This window comes from Lycium barbarum, chromosome 9 (assembly GCF_019175385.1).
Source record: "Lycium barbarum isolate Lr01 chromosome 9, ASM1917538v2, whole genome shotgun sequence".
NCBI classification, from domain to species: domain Eukaryota; kingdom Viridiplantae; phylum Streptophyta; class Magnoliopsida; order Solanales; family Solanaceae; genus Lycium; species Lycium barbarum.
In genome coordinates this window covers 119,181,199-119,199,272 of record NC_083345.1, presented here as the reverse complement: position 1 = coordinate 119,199,272, position 18,074 = coordinate 119,181,199, and the positions used below count along the sequence as shown (strand labels likewise).

Genomic DNA, 18,074 nt, shown 5'->3' with positions numbered 1-18,074 from the left:
TGGCGAAAAGGATCACGCAAGAAGAACATTCTAAACATTATATTATTTGAAATTTTTCTATTTATTTCTCCTTGAAATTTTCAAATTATTTTGACTTGAATAAGCATAAGTTAGTGTATTTAATAGTGTGTTTTGGAAGAAAAATTATTGGTGGGAAATTGATGGTAACAAAAATTGGACAAGTAAAGGTTATAGAGGTCTTTTTATAGGTGTGACCAAATTTGGGCCAAACTAGTGTGATAGTTTCGCAGAGTTCCTCTTCGAGCTCTTCATTTTTTGAGTTATTGTTACAATGAGGATAGAGAAGAACAAGAGGTATGTGTACTGTGTCAGCCACTTGATCAAAGAAACATAACTTGTAATTTTTGAGGTGATTTGGTGTTGGTGATGATGGTTTTACGAGGCTTTTGGACAAGATTTTGACTTGCGTTGGATCCTTCATATTGATGTACTCAGTTGTGGCAAGAGAAACACAGCTAGAGGGCGACCGACCCACCAGACCGAGGCGGAGGCAATCAAGAATTAATATTAATATATTATGTGAAAAGGATCAAGACAATTAAAGCCACTATAATAATAATTTGAGAAGCTTGTGATTTCCCTTTATATAGGGAAAATGGGAGCCAGTAAAGATCCCTCTAAGTCTTATTCAATCAATGTTTTAAAATTAATTTTCTTAACTATTTATCTAACTATAGTTAAAAAACAAAAAATCCTGCAAATCAATAGCAAAATATATATCCGGAAAAAAGTCAATTGTTGAAACTGCAATTTCTGATTGAACCAAAGCCTTGGGTAATTTGGAGGTGAAACCTTGGAATTTTCGTTGATGATTGCCATCTCCGTTTAGCCATTGATTTTCTCCATTATCGACAACCCTTGTTTATGAAAAAGCAGAAGCCGTAACTAGAAACATAACAAGGATGAATTTCATTATAGAAAGGTAATTTTACAAAGAATGTACCGCTAGAATTAATAGCATTATTGTTATAAGTAAATTGTTGTTATAGAAAAATAAAATATAATATGAAAAATCAATTTCGAAAAAAAATCAAACTGTTATATTGAAATATTATTATGCTTATAACAAATGACAATTATTGAGAGATTTGAGTATATATCATTATTTTAATGTGAATTCATACCTTCATACTTCTATTATATTAATTTATTAAGAGAATCAACAACGGAAATAAAGAATTAAAGGGGACATCTCCCGTATATTGCTTGTCATAAATGATAGCCTGTGGCCCACTGCTTCTTAAAATTGCTTAGAAACTACGCCCACCTATTTATCATATTTTATCGTTTCCATTGTGCAAAATTCTTCCATATTTAAACAAAGCTTTCTCAGTAGTTTTCAAACTTGTCTACCATTTTTTGTGTGCCAACTTTCTCTTAGTCTCTTCATTCACATAATTGTAGCAAGAAAGATGGCTGCTTATGCTGCTGTAACTTCTCTGATGGGAACAATACACCTGATTTCCCAATCCGACTTGTTACACCTTGAAGAGAACAACAAAAAACATTTGGAATCACTCTACGAGAAGGTCAGCTCTGTGCTAGAGTTTCTTGACAATTCTGATGATGAACCAATGAAGGATTTGCAAGAAAAGGTTGAAGATTTAGCAAATGAAGTGGAACACGAAGTCGAATCTCAAGTATTACTGGTTAAGGAGAAGGATGAACAGGTTCGAACAGAGGCAAATGAGAGGCTTCTTAAGATCTTGCGACAAGCTATACAAGACATGGATTCTGTGAAGAAAGAGTTCATCAAGTTGCAGAGGAGGAATAACAGTTTGCTAGCTGGAAATCGTTCGCTTTCACCACGATTGCATGTTTCAACCCTTGAGAAGGACATGGTGGGGCACAGCAATGAACGAAAGCGCATGCTAGATCTACTTACCGGACGCTCATCTCAACCGCAAGTCATCTCTATTGTTGGAATGGGCGGCATAGGTAAGTCAACTTTTGCCAAAAATATGTTTTCTGATTCCTCAATTGTGGGCTTCTTTGATGTTCGTGGATGGATTACTGTGTCCGAGGACTATAGTATAAGAAAGATGCTTCTATCCCTCCTTCAAGAGGCTATTGGCGTGAATGAAGAGCTTAATAAGAAAGACGATGGAGAACTAGCTGATTGCTTGCAGAAAAGTTTAAAGAGAAGAAGGTATTTGATTGTTGTGGATGACATATGGAGCAGCGATGCCTGGGATAATATTAGACTATGGTTTCCAGAAAACAGTAATAGAAGTCGAATATTGTTGACTACTCGGGACATTAACGTTGCTCAATATGCTAGCTCTCACGAGGGACTTTTTCCAATGCCCTTCCTAGAGCCAAAGGAAAGTTGGAATTTGTTTTGCCAAAAGGCGTTCGGCAAAAAAGATTGTCCAGCTGAATTTGAGAGTGTCGGAAAGGTGGTTGTAGAAAATTGCAAAGGATTACCACTGATGATTTCGGTGGTTGCGGGGTCTCTTTCTAGGAAGAGGACGCTGCACGAGTGGTACGAAGTAGCTCAAAGTGTAAGCTCATTAGTAGACGTTGATGATTATCAACGTTGCTCAGGAGTGCTCGCTTTGAGCTACAAGCATCTTCCTTCACACTTGAAAGCTTGCTTTCTGTATTTTGGAGTTTTCAAAAAAGCTAGTGAAATTTCTGTGGAAAAGTTGATTCAATTGTGGATGGCAGAAGGACTCTTTGAGCTGAGGGGGCTTGGGGAGTGGGAAAAAGTGGCAGCTAATCTCCTACATGATCTTATTGATAAAAGTCTAATTGTTGTTAGCAAGCATAGTTTGGATGGAAATATCAAGACATGTAGGATTCATGATCTTCTCCATGATTTATGCTTGATAGAAGCTGAAAGAGAGAATCTTTTGTACGTTCCAAATCCCTCAATTTCTGAACCCAAAAGTGTTATTCAAGATCGTCGGTGGGTTTCATTTCATTTAGAGGAAGGTTGTTTTTTTTCCTCTCTTACTTACAGTAAAACACGTTCTGTTAAGTTTCTTTCGGGTAAAATTAGGTCCAGTACTATTGAATTAGGACTAAACCATTTCAAACTTCTTAGAGTATTGGACTTGGGGCATTTGATAACGGGTAGTTTCCCTAAGGAATTATCTTACCTGGTTTCCTTGAGATATTTGGCTATGGGGCATTTGAACTCGGGTCAATATCTACCAGTTTATAAGCTTCAAAATTTACAAACTTTTATTATTCGTCGAACAAAGTGTAGTGCACCCTGTTGGTATCACCTACCAAATGGAACATGGAAAATGTCTCAATTGAGGCATCTCCACTTTGAAAGCTTTTATTTGTGTTCTCCTCCAAAGTTATCTGCCGATGAAGTTAAGTACCAGGTTTTGGATAACTTGCAAAGTATTTATGGGTTGAGTCCTGATTGTTGCACCAAACAAATGTTTGAAGGGATTAAAAAAGTGAAAAAATTGGGAATTTGTGGCACAACTGATGACTTTTGTCGTGAGCCCAAATCCTTAGATAATATTATATATTTACCTGAGCTAGAGGCACTAAAAATCGTAGTATACGACTCTCACAATCGTAAGCTTCCAGTTCCATGTCCGGATTCTTTCCCACCGAATCTCAAGAAGCTGACACTTCAAGGAGCTTATCAACCATGGAAGGCCATGACAATCATTAGCAAGTTGCCCAAACTCGAGGTGCTCAAATTGAAGGTTAATTACTCCTTTGGTTGGGAGCATGTAGGGGAAAATGTCTGGGAAGTAGCAGAAGAGGGATTTCCTAAATTGAAATTCTTGCTCCTAGAGAACAGGGATCTTAAATACTGGAAGTCCACCGATGATTCTTTCCCACTTCTGGAAACCATAATTATCAGAAAGTGTCGTTCCTTACAAGAGATTCCTCAAGCATTTGCAGATAGTATGACACTGCAGCGAATTGAGTTACGGGGATGCACTCCTTCCCTTGTGGAAGTTGCTAAGAAGATCCAAAATGATCAAGAGGAGGAGTTGGGAAACAACATTCTTAAAGTTGATGCCTTTGACACAATCAACTAGAGGTAAGTAAAATAATTAAAGAATGAATCTTCAACAGCCATTAGATGTTTTACCAATGATTGAGAATTCTCATTGACTTTGATGAAAATGTTTGGTGCATAATTCCTGGTACATTGTTTGATTGTAATAAGATAGGTAAAATTGAGTAGTTCATATGATTTATTACACGTGATTGGTCATATTAGGGTCTTTTATTATGATGTATTGGCTCTGTGAAAGGGTGCGTATAACAATCTTCACACATGGTACTTAATATTTCTATTGAACTCGTTTATTTATCTACTTATTTTTCGGCAAGAATGGAACTCAGTAGATAAATAAGTGGATGATATCTTAACATGTTGAGAGACCTAATCCATTAACAAATTAAAAGAAAGCAACCTAGATAGTATAGAAACATAAAGGAACTGAAAACTTAGATAAACAGTGACTGGTAAAGTTCTATTTATGCCAGATTACTATAGATGAAGTAAAATTTAGCCAAATGTCTTCTACAACAGCATTAATCTCTTATAATATAAATTACCTTGGTCGAAATGTTTGTTCTTTAATGTTGGGACAATTTGTGATAGAAATCTGTTAGAAATATAACAGATTACTGGTATTAGCAGGGGAACGTTTTCAACAAAGGTTGTCTGGTTGAAGTTAGATAGATTAAATCTTTAAAGGGAGTTTATGATTACGTGTTATACTGAGTTTCCAACTCTAATAATGTCACACCCCAATTCCACTAGGGTGTGATGGGCATCCGGCCCCACATCCGATGCCGAGCGAACCCACATACTTTTGGGACACACATAATCTTGGTAGACTTTTTAAATCAAATAAAAATAAAATATATAATAAACTCTCAAAATATGTTTGTCCGATGCTTTCCAAATCAAACAGAATCTATGGTCGTACATAATTTAACACATAATACAGAATGACATATCGGCTGATGAAACCGCATACACAACTGACATACTATACCCACGACTCTGTCTGTAAAGTCTCTAACAAATAATCAGAAAACATAGCATACACTCTGACTCGGCAGCACTCCAGGAGCAAAAGGAGCTTGCCAATTCTGCTGGAACATCCTCTATAATAACTTCGCATCATCTTGGTGTACCTGCGCGGCATGAAAACGCAGCCCCCGAAGAAAGGGGGTTAGTACGGAATATGTACTGAGTATGTAAAGCATAAGGCGCAATAAACAGAATCATAATCTGAACAGAGGATACAGAAAATAAGTATAGTAACCGGAGTATCAAAAATGCTTACTCATAAAACATAGGTAATGCATGTCAGAACATATGCCATATCCGACCCCATTATGGGACACGGTGAACAGAACGTGGTCGCCACCCCGTCACTGGCGCCACAACACAGCATACTCCAAAGTAGGGAATAGCTCCGTAACATATCATATCATATCAGAATGTGCACATATCAAACATATCAGATGGCCATATCATATCATATCATCATATATCAGAATGTGTGTACATGACACATCATACTCCACAACCCATGTACATATATACCTGCCCCCTCACATCGAGGCACGGCGAACAATGCAGCGGAATACGCGTGATAACATATCCTGGCCCGGGCTCAGTGAAGGAAACATTGAGGCATCCACGAATGGAGTAGTGAGAAACTAATGCAATATAAAATATAACACATTTACGGAGACTCAATAGCATAATTCAGATGACAAACCATATAAAGAAACTAAACGGTAATCATCGCGTATGCCTTACGGATGTCACAATGGTTTATGTCAAAATAAGTTTTCTGAAATCGTTTTCATGTTTCAAAATACGTTGTGGGACTTACGAAATACTTCAAAACAACTGTCGTATAGTAGTTAGAAAAGTAGCCAAGAGTTTCCTTTGAATTCCACTTCAAAATAAGTCAAACGGAACAAATCAGAAAAATCCGGGAATAGTGGGCCCACCTGGGATCAAACGAGGTGGCGTACATAATTTACGTATGTTACACTTCATAACATCACTTATGAGAGTTTTAAAGTAGTCGGGTCCTATTTGTGCAAGTTCTAGATGTTTAGGCAATTTTCTAACTATTCATAACATATTCAATTCAATTCTACTGAATGAAAAAAGGGCAAATTTAGGTGCGGATTTCTAAGAGTAGAGTCGTCCCCAAGGCTCGTATCCAAGCCTATCATACCTAGGACATGCCAAGAGAAGAATAGGTAAAGCTTTACATACCTTATTCGCTCTTTACGCTTCTCCAAATTCAAATCCCATTTCGTCCAAAATCTACAATTGGTCATATTTACCAAATATTAATCATAAGACTTTAAGAATTCAATCTTACCCAATTCTTGTCTACAGAAATTTGGGCAGCATCTCTCCTATATATACAACATCCCCGAGATTTAATTCGGCTCAAATATCAACAACCATACCAACAACATACCAATAATCATCAACAATCGATTAGAAACGCATTCTATCATAAATTGTCTTCTTTTCCAAATAGTGCAACAATTTCCAATTCAACTTTGCACTTTCAAATCAATATCAACATTTCCACATTCATACACTAATTTAAGATCATTCAAACATAAGCCAAGAATATTCCAAGCCATATATCCAATATTCAACAATTCCATCAATTCCATATTCCACACAAAGTTCCTACATATGCAACAAAACCATCACAACACATTTTCTACTTACAAATTCATAACCAACAACAATAATCCACACTTTAACAACTTCATTTCCATAATATCATAAGATCATACTAAAATGACATAATCTTCTACAATCAACTTCAATGCCAAATTAAACCATTTAGCCTTCATTTACATTATAAGGATCACAACAACACAACTAACATATTAAACAACATTAGTTCATTTCCATTTTTCTCTTCCACACCACACGGCTCCATACCCAATTTACAACTTCAACCAAATTCATTCAACTTTCATTTCCAATATGAATTCCACCATACCCACAACTAGAATACAACATAAAATTCAACTCATCTTATCTATACAACATTACACACACACGGCTACATATATGTATACACACCCACTTTGCAAACTTCCATATTTCCACAAATTCCACTCATCTCTACATACTACAACATAAACAAACCTTCATAACATCATAAAAAGGAATTAATTCTTACCTTTTTCTCTTATCTTCTTCACTTGACCAAGTTGTTAAATTGATGAAACAAGCTCCCTATCTTCCAAAATAACTACACCAAGTTGTAAAGGACCCTTAAATTAGTAGGAATAACACAAGAAAATAATTTTAGGAGCAAGATTTCAAGGGGCTAAAATTCCATGGTCATGGCCGAAAGTTGGGGTGGTCTTTTCCTTCTTCAAGTTTCTTGATTTTTCTACAAGTTAAAGATGACTTAGTCATCTTTTAATACTACAAATTAGACCCCCACATGGGCTTGGGTCCTTTTTATGGACCATGGCCGGATGGCCCCTATTGGGCATCTTCTTCTCCTTTTTTTTTTTTTTTTTTTTTTGTCATGGGCCTAACCCGGTTGGCCCCGAGTTGGGCCTAGCCCACTGACCTTTCGACCTTAAAACGTCCATATCTCCTTGTACCGACGTCACCTGGGAACCCACGACCTATGGTTGGAAAGCTAATTCAATTATCTACAACTTCTATTTCTTGGTATTTTTTCAAATTCCAAACTTATAATACCGTTTTTGCCCCTCAAAGTCAGGTCACCCGAAAACGTTTTCTTAAAAATATTCGTTTGGAGGGCTTCCACTTTGATTTGGCCCAAGGGTCCTTCGTGAGTTGTGTTTAACTTTACATATGTGATTCATATAACTTGTCACATGTTCCAAAAAAAATCTTGACGTGTGGGCCCCACCTCAGCTTACAAATAATTCACGTTAAAAAATATGGGATGTAACAAATAATCTCCCACTCTTAAAATGGTCATTGTACAGAGTTAGATTCAGGTGAAATTAATGAAGAAGAAACCAAAGGAAGATATGGAGAAGACAGAAGAAACAAAGGAAGATTGATGAAACGAGTTTTAAGGACTTGTCAAATGAAGGTTTGCATGCCGTTCTTGATGACTGTCCACACCCTTGACTTACATCATTGTTATACAATCCATCTTGATGAAGGAGATTTAGGAAGGAGATGTAAACAACTGATTATATACCTGAAGGACCCTCATGATTCCTCTTATGAGCTCAATGCTGAAATTTGGGATTATTTGTATCATGATGAAGACTACCCCGATGCAGTTACTGAGTCTTCGTCTTACGATGATGATGAATTCCATAGGTTCTCTTTGACCAGCCTAGGTCATCGAGTCTATGATGATTTTATTGACTACTACGGCTAAATCCATTTACAGTTTTATGAGCTTTTATTTGAGTTGTGGATTTGTACGGTTTTCTTTTTGCCATTGGATTATGAAACAGTAGTATTCCAGGTGTTTGCTGATTGAATTGGGAAGTCCTTTCTTTTCAAGTTTCATTAATCTCCCCAATATTTAGAAATTCTTCTTACTTTTATTAGTTTTACAGCAGCATTCGTCTTCTATTTTGGAGTTGAGACCAGTTGTACAAAGTTCATAGAAGCGGATTTGAATTAAGAGGCATTAGAAATAACTCTTAAGAACTTTACACTATATCTAATAGAACCTTTCTAGACTGGATTCTTGCTAGCTTGCTATAATCCTTTAAACACACCAACACTTTGGTTGTTTCAAAAGAAAACAGATGAGAAATAACTCTTAAGAACTTTACACCATATCTTTACTAGAACCTTTCTAGACTGCAGTACTCCTGAGGTTGCATACATCTACTACTATTACTAATATTGTTACAACATGTATTACTTCTATTACTGTTACACAACAAAATATACTACTACTAGTGTCCTGTCTTTTCATCTTTACCTAACTAACTCAAGTAGCATAATGAAGTTTCTAAGAAGTTAATGAAGTTTTCTAATAAACAAATATGTTGGCCTTGCATCTTCTCTATCACTCTTGCCCGTCACTACCCTCTTCATTTCTAACTTAACTATTGTCTCTGATCCCTTACTTCACCTTGATCCCTTAATTCATTTATATTGCATGAATGTTTATTTGATAAATTTCCAGCATCTCAAGGCAATGATCTAGCTCTAGCTATTTCCAGAAGTATGCTTGGATCACGGCACCTTGAGCTTATTGATAGTACCTAATTATTTCTTCCAATTTCCAATTAAATAGCAGCTTTACTTATTTCCTCCTAATCATGCGTGAATCTGAGTTACTCTTTCCATTACTTATTTAGTATTAGTATCTTCCATTGCATTTGGTTCTGTTAGACATGTAACATTGGCAAGTATTCTGCAAAGTGGAACTTCTCTTTGAACGGATGCTCAAACAAAAAACATATAAAAAAACCAACAAAAGAAATCCACTTGGGTCCAAAATTTTCATGTATTGCACCTAAGAGTGTAGCCTAATGGTCAATGAATTGGGTGTAACTCTTGGAGTTAGGGGTTTAAATATTAGTAGGAAAAGTACTAGGTGATTTTTAACATTTGTCTAAGCGGTGAGCAAAGCTTCCCACTACGGCAATACTTGTGCTAGTCGGAAGTGGCAGCTACCCAAACCCAATGGAATTAGCCGAGACGTGCACAAGAAACAGGCTGGTTGAACACCACTGTTATATAAAAGCTCACGATCTTTTTAAGTCTCTGGACATTTTATTTATTCGTGAAGAGTACACGAGGCTTTAAGATCTTTGAAAAAAGTATTGATTTGAAGTAAAAATTGTTCAATTTTGCAGGATTTTGGTCATCAAAGTTAAAGGACTCAGGACAGCTTCTTTTACTAAATTAATATTGTGTGGTAAACCTCTATAAGTGGGATGATTGACATTTTGACGTTGATTCTTCTACTTTGAGTTTTAGTAACTTGGGTTGTGCATCACTCGATTAATTCCACCCATTTTCTCAACATGGATACGTGAAACACTGGGTGCATAGAAGTCAATTCTTGCGGTAACTCAAGCTCATAAGCCACTTGACCAATCCTTCGCAGGATCTTGTATGGTCCGATATAACTGGGACTAGATTTCCCTTTCTTTCCAAACCTCATGACACCCTTCATCGGTTAGACCTTTAGGAACACCCAATCATGGGTGTCAATGGTTTTCAAACAACCAACTTGACCGACCGAATCGTACCATACCGAACCGATTTTTACGTTATTTTTAATCAAACAGACGAATTTTTATATATTATAACCGAACCGAATAATTAGGTAGGTTTTTTATTTTATAAAAATAAACCGAAAATATATCGAACCGTACCGAATAAGTATGTGTAAAATATATTTTATATATTAAGTTTAAATATATAAATTTTAAAATTTTCGCCTTGGGTTTGGAATGATGAAACGACTACAAGTTGGCAACATAATTAACACAAAAGTTCTAACTCTGAAACCTATTATACTACTCCAATTGAAATTAAATTAGTTTTAGCATCTCTAATAACTAGTAGCTACAAGGCATTTCAATGAACTTGGATAGAAAGCTACAAAGTATTAGATATCTTTCCTCTCGTATGATTTTTAACTTTTCTTATTGGATACTTAATCTTAGTAGTCTCAGTTCTTGAGTCTCATCTTGATTGATTTTTTCACCCTCGTGCAATCCAAAATACATTTTTTTGTTTTTTCTTAACATTAATTTACACTACTGTAAAATAGTGGGATAAATCTCTATTGTTGTTGTTTTTCATGTTTTCTTGATTCATCACCTTTTAATCCGTAAAAATATCTAGAGATTTTCTGTCAATGTCCTATAGAAGTATGTATGATATTGTATCTTAATTTTAATAGTGACTATAACATGATGTTCGTTAAAAAAAAATCCGAAAATTAATCGAACGGTACCGATACCGAAGAGAAACTGACATGATGAGACGGTTTCAGAAATTTCAATTTTTGTTCTACAAAATAAAATAACCGAAAATTTGGTACGATTTAAATTTTATAAAAATAATTGCCCGAACCGTAACATTCACACCCCTACACCCAATCATCAACCTGAAACTCTAAATCCCTTAACCGCACATCTGAATAGGACCTCTGGCGACTTTGAGCCGTTCACAAATGCTCCTGCATTAACTTGACTTTTTCCATAGCCCGATAGACTAAGGACCCATTTGGCCATGAAATTTTTTCACTTTTTTCCTGAAAATTATTTCACTTTATTTGGAAATCGGTGTTTGGCCATGAAAATTCCAAATACAACTTGAAGTTGTATTTGGAATTTGAAAAACGACTAAAACCTTTTTTCACTTGCAATACATTCAAACAACCAAATATTCTTTGCAAAAACAATAACCAAACACAACTCCACCCTCAACTCCAAAATTTCAAAATTCGCACTTTGAAAATTTTGCATAAAGCTCACGATCCTGAAGTGTCTGCAACACTATTCTGAGATGTTCGATCAGTCTCACTACAGGAATACACCAAAATTTCATCAATAAAGACAATGACGAATAACTCAAGGCTTGAAGACCCTGTTCATATGGTCCATAAAAGTGGCTGGTGCATTTTCCAACCCAAATGATATGACAAGAAATTCAAAATGACCATAACGGGTTCTGAAAGTTGTCTTTAAAATATCAACTTCCTTAACCTTTAACTAATGGTATCCTAATCTGAGGTCAATCTTTGAATAACACTGGCACCCTGAAGTTGGTCAAATAAGTCATCAATTCTGGGGAGAGGATACTTGTTCTTAATGGTGACTTTGTCCAACTGATGGTAGTCAATGCAAATGCGTACGGATGCATCTTTCTTTCAGACAAACCGGATTGGCACGCCCCAAGGTGAGACACTTGGCCTAATAAATCCCTTCTCGATAAGATCTTTCAACTGGGCTTTTAACTCTTTCAACTCTGCTGGAGCCATTTTGTATACCGGAATACATATCGTCTCAGTGTCGGAAAGTAGATCAATTCCAAAATCTATCTCCCTGTCAGGAGGAACTCCGGGGAGATCTTCTAGGAAAACTTCTGGAAACACATTAATGACTGGTATTGTAACGACCAATTGATCGTTATTGCACTTTTGACCCATTTACTCCTGTTGACCCTTACCCAAGTCATGTCAAATGATTCTGACCCGCGGGGATGGGCAACACAATTTCTGAGGTAATAAGGCGAGTTTATTGTGATTTATGAGAATTAAAGCCTTAAAGTAAAAAACCTTTGACCAATAGTTGACTTTTGGATAAACGGACCTTTTTCAAAAATTCGTCAATTCCGTGAGATTTGGAGGGTCGATTATGACTTGATGGGGTATTTAATCCGGTTCCCCAGGCACTCGGGAGTGTTTTGTGCTATTGGTTGGAAATTTAGTTTTTGGCTGTTGGAGGGTTGATCCGATCAAATAGAACTCCGATGGAAAATTCGAGGTCACAAGTGAGTCTGTAGCATGTTTTTACTATGTGTGCCTATTTATATTGTATCTGGGAGGTCTCGGGTGGAGGCAGTATTTGGGGTGAAACTTGGTGAAAAACTAGAATTCTGTTAGTCCTAGTGTCTCGCCCCAGCGGATCCACCTCAGGGAGGCTTGGTCCGCAGGTGCGAATTTCTTGTTACATTACTGAGATCCGCCTCAGCAGATGGTCCTCCGCTGAAGTGGATCCCCTTACACTGGAGCGCGAATCGCTGAATCAGAATCATTAAATGCCCTAATTCGAACCATTTCTTTCCCATTCCAAAAATTAATTCTCCAAGTGACTCAAAGGCGATTTGAAATGTATTCAGAGTTGATTCATCTTGGGGTAGGTCTCCTTCATCTTGTTCTTATTTATTTACCTTCCTAAGCTAGAAATCTATGATGGGATCTAGAAAAGCTAGTTGGAGAAGATGAGTCTTAACCTTAAGTGTGTTAATTGAATTTTAGGCCATGAATGTGAGTTTAATTGATGAATCTTGCTATTCTAATCATGGAATCTCGTGAGTTAGTAAATGATAAGCTTGAATCTCTAACTTGGGTTGAGGAGTTAATTATGGAAAACTAGGGTTTATGCCTAAATTGAGAATTTTATCTTGAATGATGAAATTGATCAACAATTGAGCTTAATTTGCAATTGAATAGTAGAATTGTTCTAGAATGTTGGGCTACCTTTTCCACTCTTGAAATACCCGTTTTACCCTTATGGGTCTGATTTTCCTCCTTTCTTTAGTTGATTTTTTATTCAAAGGAATGTGTAGCAATATGGGTACCGTTATTCCCCGTTTCTAATCCAGATTTCTATAATGACTAGACTTGAGTATTCGGAGGCTCTTCGGAAGGGCAAGACTCATATTTGACGGTTCGTGGAACCAACTCAGCATCGAGGTAGGTTACGACTTACCTTTAGATTATACTTCAATTAGCGAAACATATGTAGAATTTAATTATTGATAGAGAAAGTATGTTAAGCCTTCGGGTATGAAGTTGGGATGGATATTCTTAGATTGGTAATGTTGATGACTTCATGGGCTTGTTGCCTTGTTACTGTGAGTTGATTTGTCTCCATGTGTGCGGTGTTGGGCTTGTTGCCTGTTTACTATATTGTTGGTGTGATGCATTCACCTTTCACCTACTTGCCACTTATCATCGATAAAGGAAAGAACAATGATCTAGGATTGGTATTGGGATGTGTGTTCATATAGAGGCGAGAATGCGATTTGAATATGATTTACACTTGATATTGATATCATGCATAGCATTCATACACATTCTACATGATTCATTGATATGAACTGTGATTTGATATTAACAATGATAAGTGAGGAAGTAAAACATCCAAGGCTTCTTATTGTGGTGTTTGCTACATGCATACCTCATACAGCACCTCATGCATATATTACTTGATGTTACCTATGTGGTCCGAAGGGAAATTGTTCCGGACGTGGCATTGCACACATTTGGGGTTAAGTTTGTGTTATGTCCTGTAATTTTATACATTGGGACAACCCGGATTAACTATGATAATTTAAGGCCAAGACTATTCCGGGATTTGAAGTCGGGACTGTTGACCTTTGATTTTATTTTGAGACATAAGTTATATATGAAATTGTGGGCATTGAACACTTAGGAAAAATTGGGACCACAATTCATAAAAATTGGAATTAAAAATGTTGTGCAAAAGTGCCATGGTGGCCGTGTATATTGAATGGTCCCCACAATTGTGTGGCCAATTTTAATTGGTCCAACACATTGTGTGGGCCAAAGACAATATAGATATTTTTTGGACTTAATATATGACCTCTAAGTCATCTCTCACCATTCCAACACTTAGAAAAAATAAGAACTTGAGAGCACCCTTCAACCCACTGTTTTCGGCCAAGAGGAGAGGAAAACCAAGATCATTTTTAGCCTCTCCAAAAATAATTCCTTGGTGTAAACCCACTATATTGAGGTCCCTAAGTAGCGTGGAAGAGTTGTTTGGGTCATCCAACCATTCGTTGTGTCAATTGCTAACCCTAACCAAAGTGTGGACTTGGAGAAGAAAGGTAAGTTTTGCTCTTGTTTATGTGTTGTGGACGTTTAATTCATGTTGTAGTATGTTAATATGGATGAAAATCATGAAATGTAGTATGTTGGAATTTGGGTCGTGTATGGTGTGTGAAGTTGTGTAAATGGGTGTTGTGATTAAGTGATGAATTAATTCTATTTAGTATGTTGATTGTTGTAGGGTGAAGAAATGAATGAGAACTATCGATGTATGTATATAGGTGGGTATGTAGCCGTGTATATAGCCTCCAATTTGTAGCAAAGAATGAATTGATATCGCTTAGCGTCGTAATGGTTGTTGTGATGATTTTTATGTTGAAAATGAGAGTTAATGTCCCAAAAATTGATATGGTAAATGTGCGGACTGATTTGGAGAATTTTGTGCACTTAATGCAATCTTTATTTATGAGAACCATCGACATATGTATATGTGTAGTGTGGACTAATGTGGGTCATATAATATGCCGAAGATCGCATTAATATCGCTTAGCGTTTTAATTGTCGTCGTTATGAATTCTAGTTTGGAAATGAGCAATTAATAACTCAAGATTGATGTTGAGATTTTGTGGGCTGATTTGAGTCTTATTGTGCGTTTGATGTAAGTCGTATATTTGTGAAAATGACATCGATATATTGTGGATTGTGATACAAAACATGACTTGAAAAGGAGGAATGTGAAAAGGGGGGGGGGGGGGGGGGGGGGGGGCTGCTCACGGTTTAGGGGGCTGTTTTCGGCCACTTTTGGAGCAAATTGTTGGATGGTTGGAAACATTATGTGAATTGTTTAGAATGTTCTTGAATGTTGTTAGTATGGGTTTGGGTTAATAATCGAATGTACGAACGATATTGTGGCTTGAAAGTAAGCCATTGAATTGAATGATTGGAAAGTTGTCGAATGGTGTAAAAGAGAGCTACTATTATTATTTTGCCTTTCGAATTGATTATCGATGTTACTAGGTTGGTTATTGTGGTTGTTGTTGTTGATTTTGAGCGAGTTAAATTCTCGGGTTGGCCTATTTACAGGGGAAATGCTGCCGAATTTTCTGTAGAATTTAGAGTTAGTTGGAATAAATAATTGCTTAAGTGCCTATGTTTGTAGACCTTGGGGAGCCCGAGGCGTAGATTGGGATTTACTTTAGATTGGCTATCTTGGAGTGCGTACGAGGTATGTAAAGCAACCTTCTTTTCTTGGCATGCCTTAGTTTCACATAGGCTAGATTAGAGCCTTAAGGAAATTCCAAATCCGAAATCCGAGCATGATATGATCTATATATATATATTCCTTGGCACTCTTATGTATGATTTGATGAAATATGAACCATTATGTTTTTGAAAGAAGTGATTTCCAAACTTTGTACAAAAAGGTTCCACTTTAATGAATTTCGTAATTTTTGAATGTCATATCTTTCGCATAAAGGCTCGGATTTTTCCAACATTTTCATAAGAGTGTGCATGATGTATAATGAGTATGTTTTCCATAAGCGGGCCTGATTCGGGTCGATACCCGTCCGTGGGTCCCGCGACCTTCCTTTATGTAATTCGGAGAATCTTTGAAACAATTTGGTGTGACCATTATTCCGATTTCAAATATGATCATTTTACTTATGTTTGAAGTTATGACAATGATTTTATGCATATGACTACTCACGACTCTATTCGTGCATTCTGTTATTCCTTTCGCCGAGTCCCGGGCCGGTTCTGTTATCGTGCGCATTTTGATATACTCCGGAGTTATGCTGTGTTTATGGTTCACCGAGGTACTCGCAAAAGAGGGTCGGGTTCCACCTATATTTGGTGTTATGCTGTGTATGGCGTTATGTTGTGATGTGATATGTGACGGGGATACGGAGATTTGAGACTTTCTGGTGTTATGCTGTGTTATGGCGCCATCGATGGGTGGGCGACCATATTCTCCTATACCGATGCATGACTTACATGTTTTTGAAAGTAAACAAATTTTGATATGTTGGATTTGCATTTATGTTTGATACTTCCATTTCGTTTATATCTCAGATTTGCTTTCTGTACATTCTGCTTTGCATACTCAGTGCATATTTCGTACTGACCCCCTTTCTTCGGGGGCTGCGTTTCATGCCCGCAGGTACAGACGCACAGTTTGGTGATCCACCGGTTTAGGACACCCCCTCTTTGCTGTTGGAGTGCTCTTCTCCTTTCAGAGCATATCTTTTGGTATATATTTTTGTTCGCTATGTATGTATATATTCGTTCAGGGGTACGGCGGGGCCCTGTCCCGCCATATGATTCGTTTGGTCTGTTTAGAGGTCTGTAGACGTAATTGTGGGTGTGTGTGCCTACTTCTGTTCAGTTGTGTTTATATGACCCTATTCGTTATGGCAGCCTCGTCGGCGTGCATTTTGGATATGTTTTGGGCCGTTATGCCATTTGATAGCCTTGTCGGCTTTTGACACATTTGATAGCCTTGCCGGCTTTTCGATATATGTATATGTATATGTTGCGCTGAAGTGTGTCGATACGGTTTGATATAGTTGAGACGGCATATAGCAGTTATGGCCGTATTTGCTATTTGTATGTGATTCGATATGGATAGGTATGTCAGGGCGCCCAACTCGGGCGCCAGTCACGACCTACGGGGTTGGGTCGTGACAGAAGTGGTATCAGAGCGGTTTGTCCTTGGGATGTCTTTAGACCGTGTCTAGTAGAGTCTTGTTTATCGGTGTGTTGTGCACCACATCGATAAACAAGAGGCTACAGGACATTTAGGGTGTCTCCCTTCTTTGAATCTTAGATCGTGCGATAGAGTTGTGCTATTAGGATGATTATGTTCTGATCTGTTGTTGTGTTTCTTTCAGTGATGCCTCCGAAAAAGGCGACGGCTGCCCAGAAGAAAAAGGGCGTGGTAGGGGAGACCAGCCAGGCTCGGAGAGCTACTCGGACTAGTACTCAGACTACGTCTGATACCGCGCCGCAGTCAGTGGACTCCGCTTCACCATCATCGTCAGAGGGGCCTAGAGCAGCTTCACCATTAGCTCCAGAGGCTCCAGCTCCCGCGCCTCCAGCTCCTCAGCCAGGGGCGGAGGATAGGACGTTGAGGGAGGCCGTACAGCTATTGAATACTTTGGTAGCGGGACAGGTTCGCAGACGCGGGCTGAGAGATGATGATGATGATGATAGGCGTGATAGCCTGAGGGTTCGTGATTTTCTGATATGCCGTCCCCCAGAGTTTTTCGAGTCTAGGCCCGAGGAGAACCCCCACGACTTCATTCGGGGGATTCGGCGTTCATTAGATCTGGGGCCGGCAGACGATTTGACGGTGCAGGACCATCTGGGGCCGGTGAGAGTTCCAGAGCATCAGGTTCCCAGACAGTCAGAGGTTCCAGCCAGTCCAGACCACCCAGGCCCCGTTGTTCTTATTGCGGGAAATCGCACCCAGGGGAGTGCTATCGAGCTACCGGAGCCTGTTTTTCTTGCGGCCGTCAGGGCCATATTATGCGTGATTGTCCGATGGCAAGTGGTTCTGGCAGT

The 18,074-nt window shown here is 37.9% G+C and overlaps 1 protein-coding gene across 3 annotated transcripts; it reads left to right on the top strand.

Moving 5' to 3' along the window:
- Positions 1-1,298: 1,298 nt before the first annotated feature.
- Positions 1,299-16,981, top strand: LOC132609644 (putative late blight resistance protein homolog R1A-10). 3 transcript variants are annotated; one of them, XR_009570909.1, is made up of 3 exons: positions 1,299-4,039; positions 13,336-13,409; positions 16,672-16,981. XR_009570909.1 is itself a non-coding variant. In XM_060323716.1 (2 exons), the coding sequence occupies exon 1, from the start codon at positions 1,434-1,436 to the stop codon at positions 4,035-4,037; it is 2,604 nt and encodes an 867-aa protein (XP_060179699.1). In that variant the 5' UTR covers positions 1,299-1,433; the 3' UTR covers positions 4,038-4,039; positions 16,672-16,980. The 3 variants fall into 3 exon arrangements, 2 of the variants coding, with proteins under 2 accessions (XP_060179699.1, XP_060179698.1); XM_060323716.1 differs by lacking the exon at positions 13,336-13,409 and having other exon boundaries at positions 16,672-16,980; XM_060323715.1 differs by lacking the exons at positions 13,336-13,409; positions 16,672-16,981 and adding an exon at positions 7,984-8,461.
- The last annotated feature ends 1,093 nt before the right edge of the window (positions 16,982-18,074 follow it).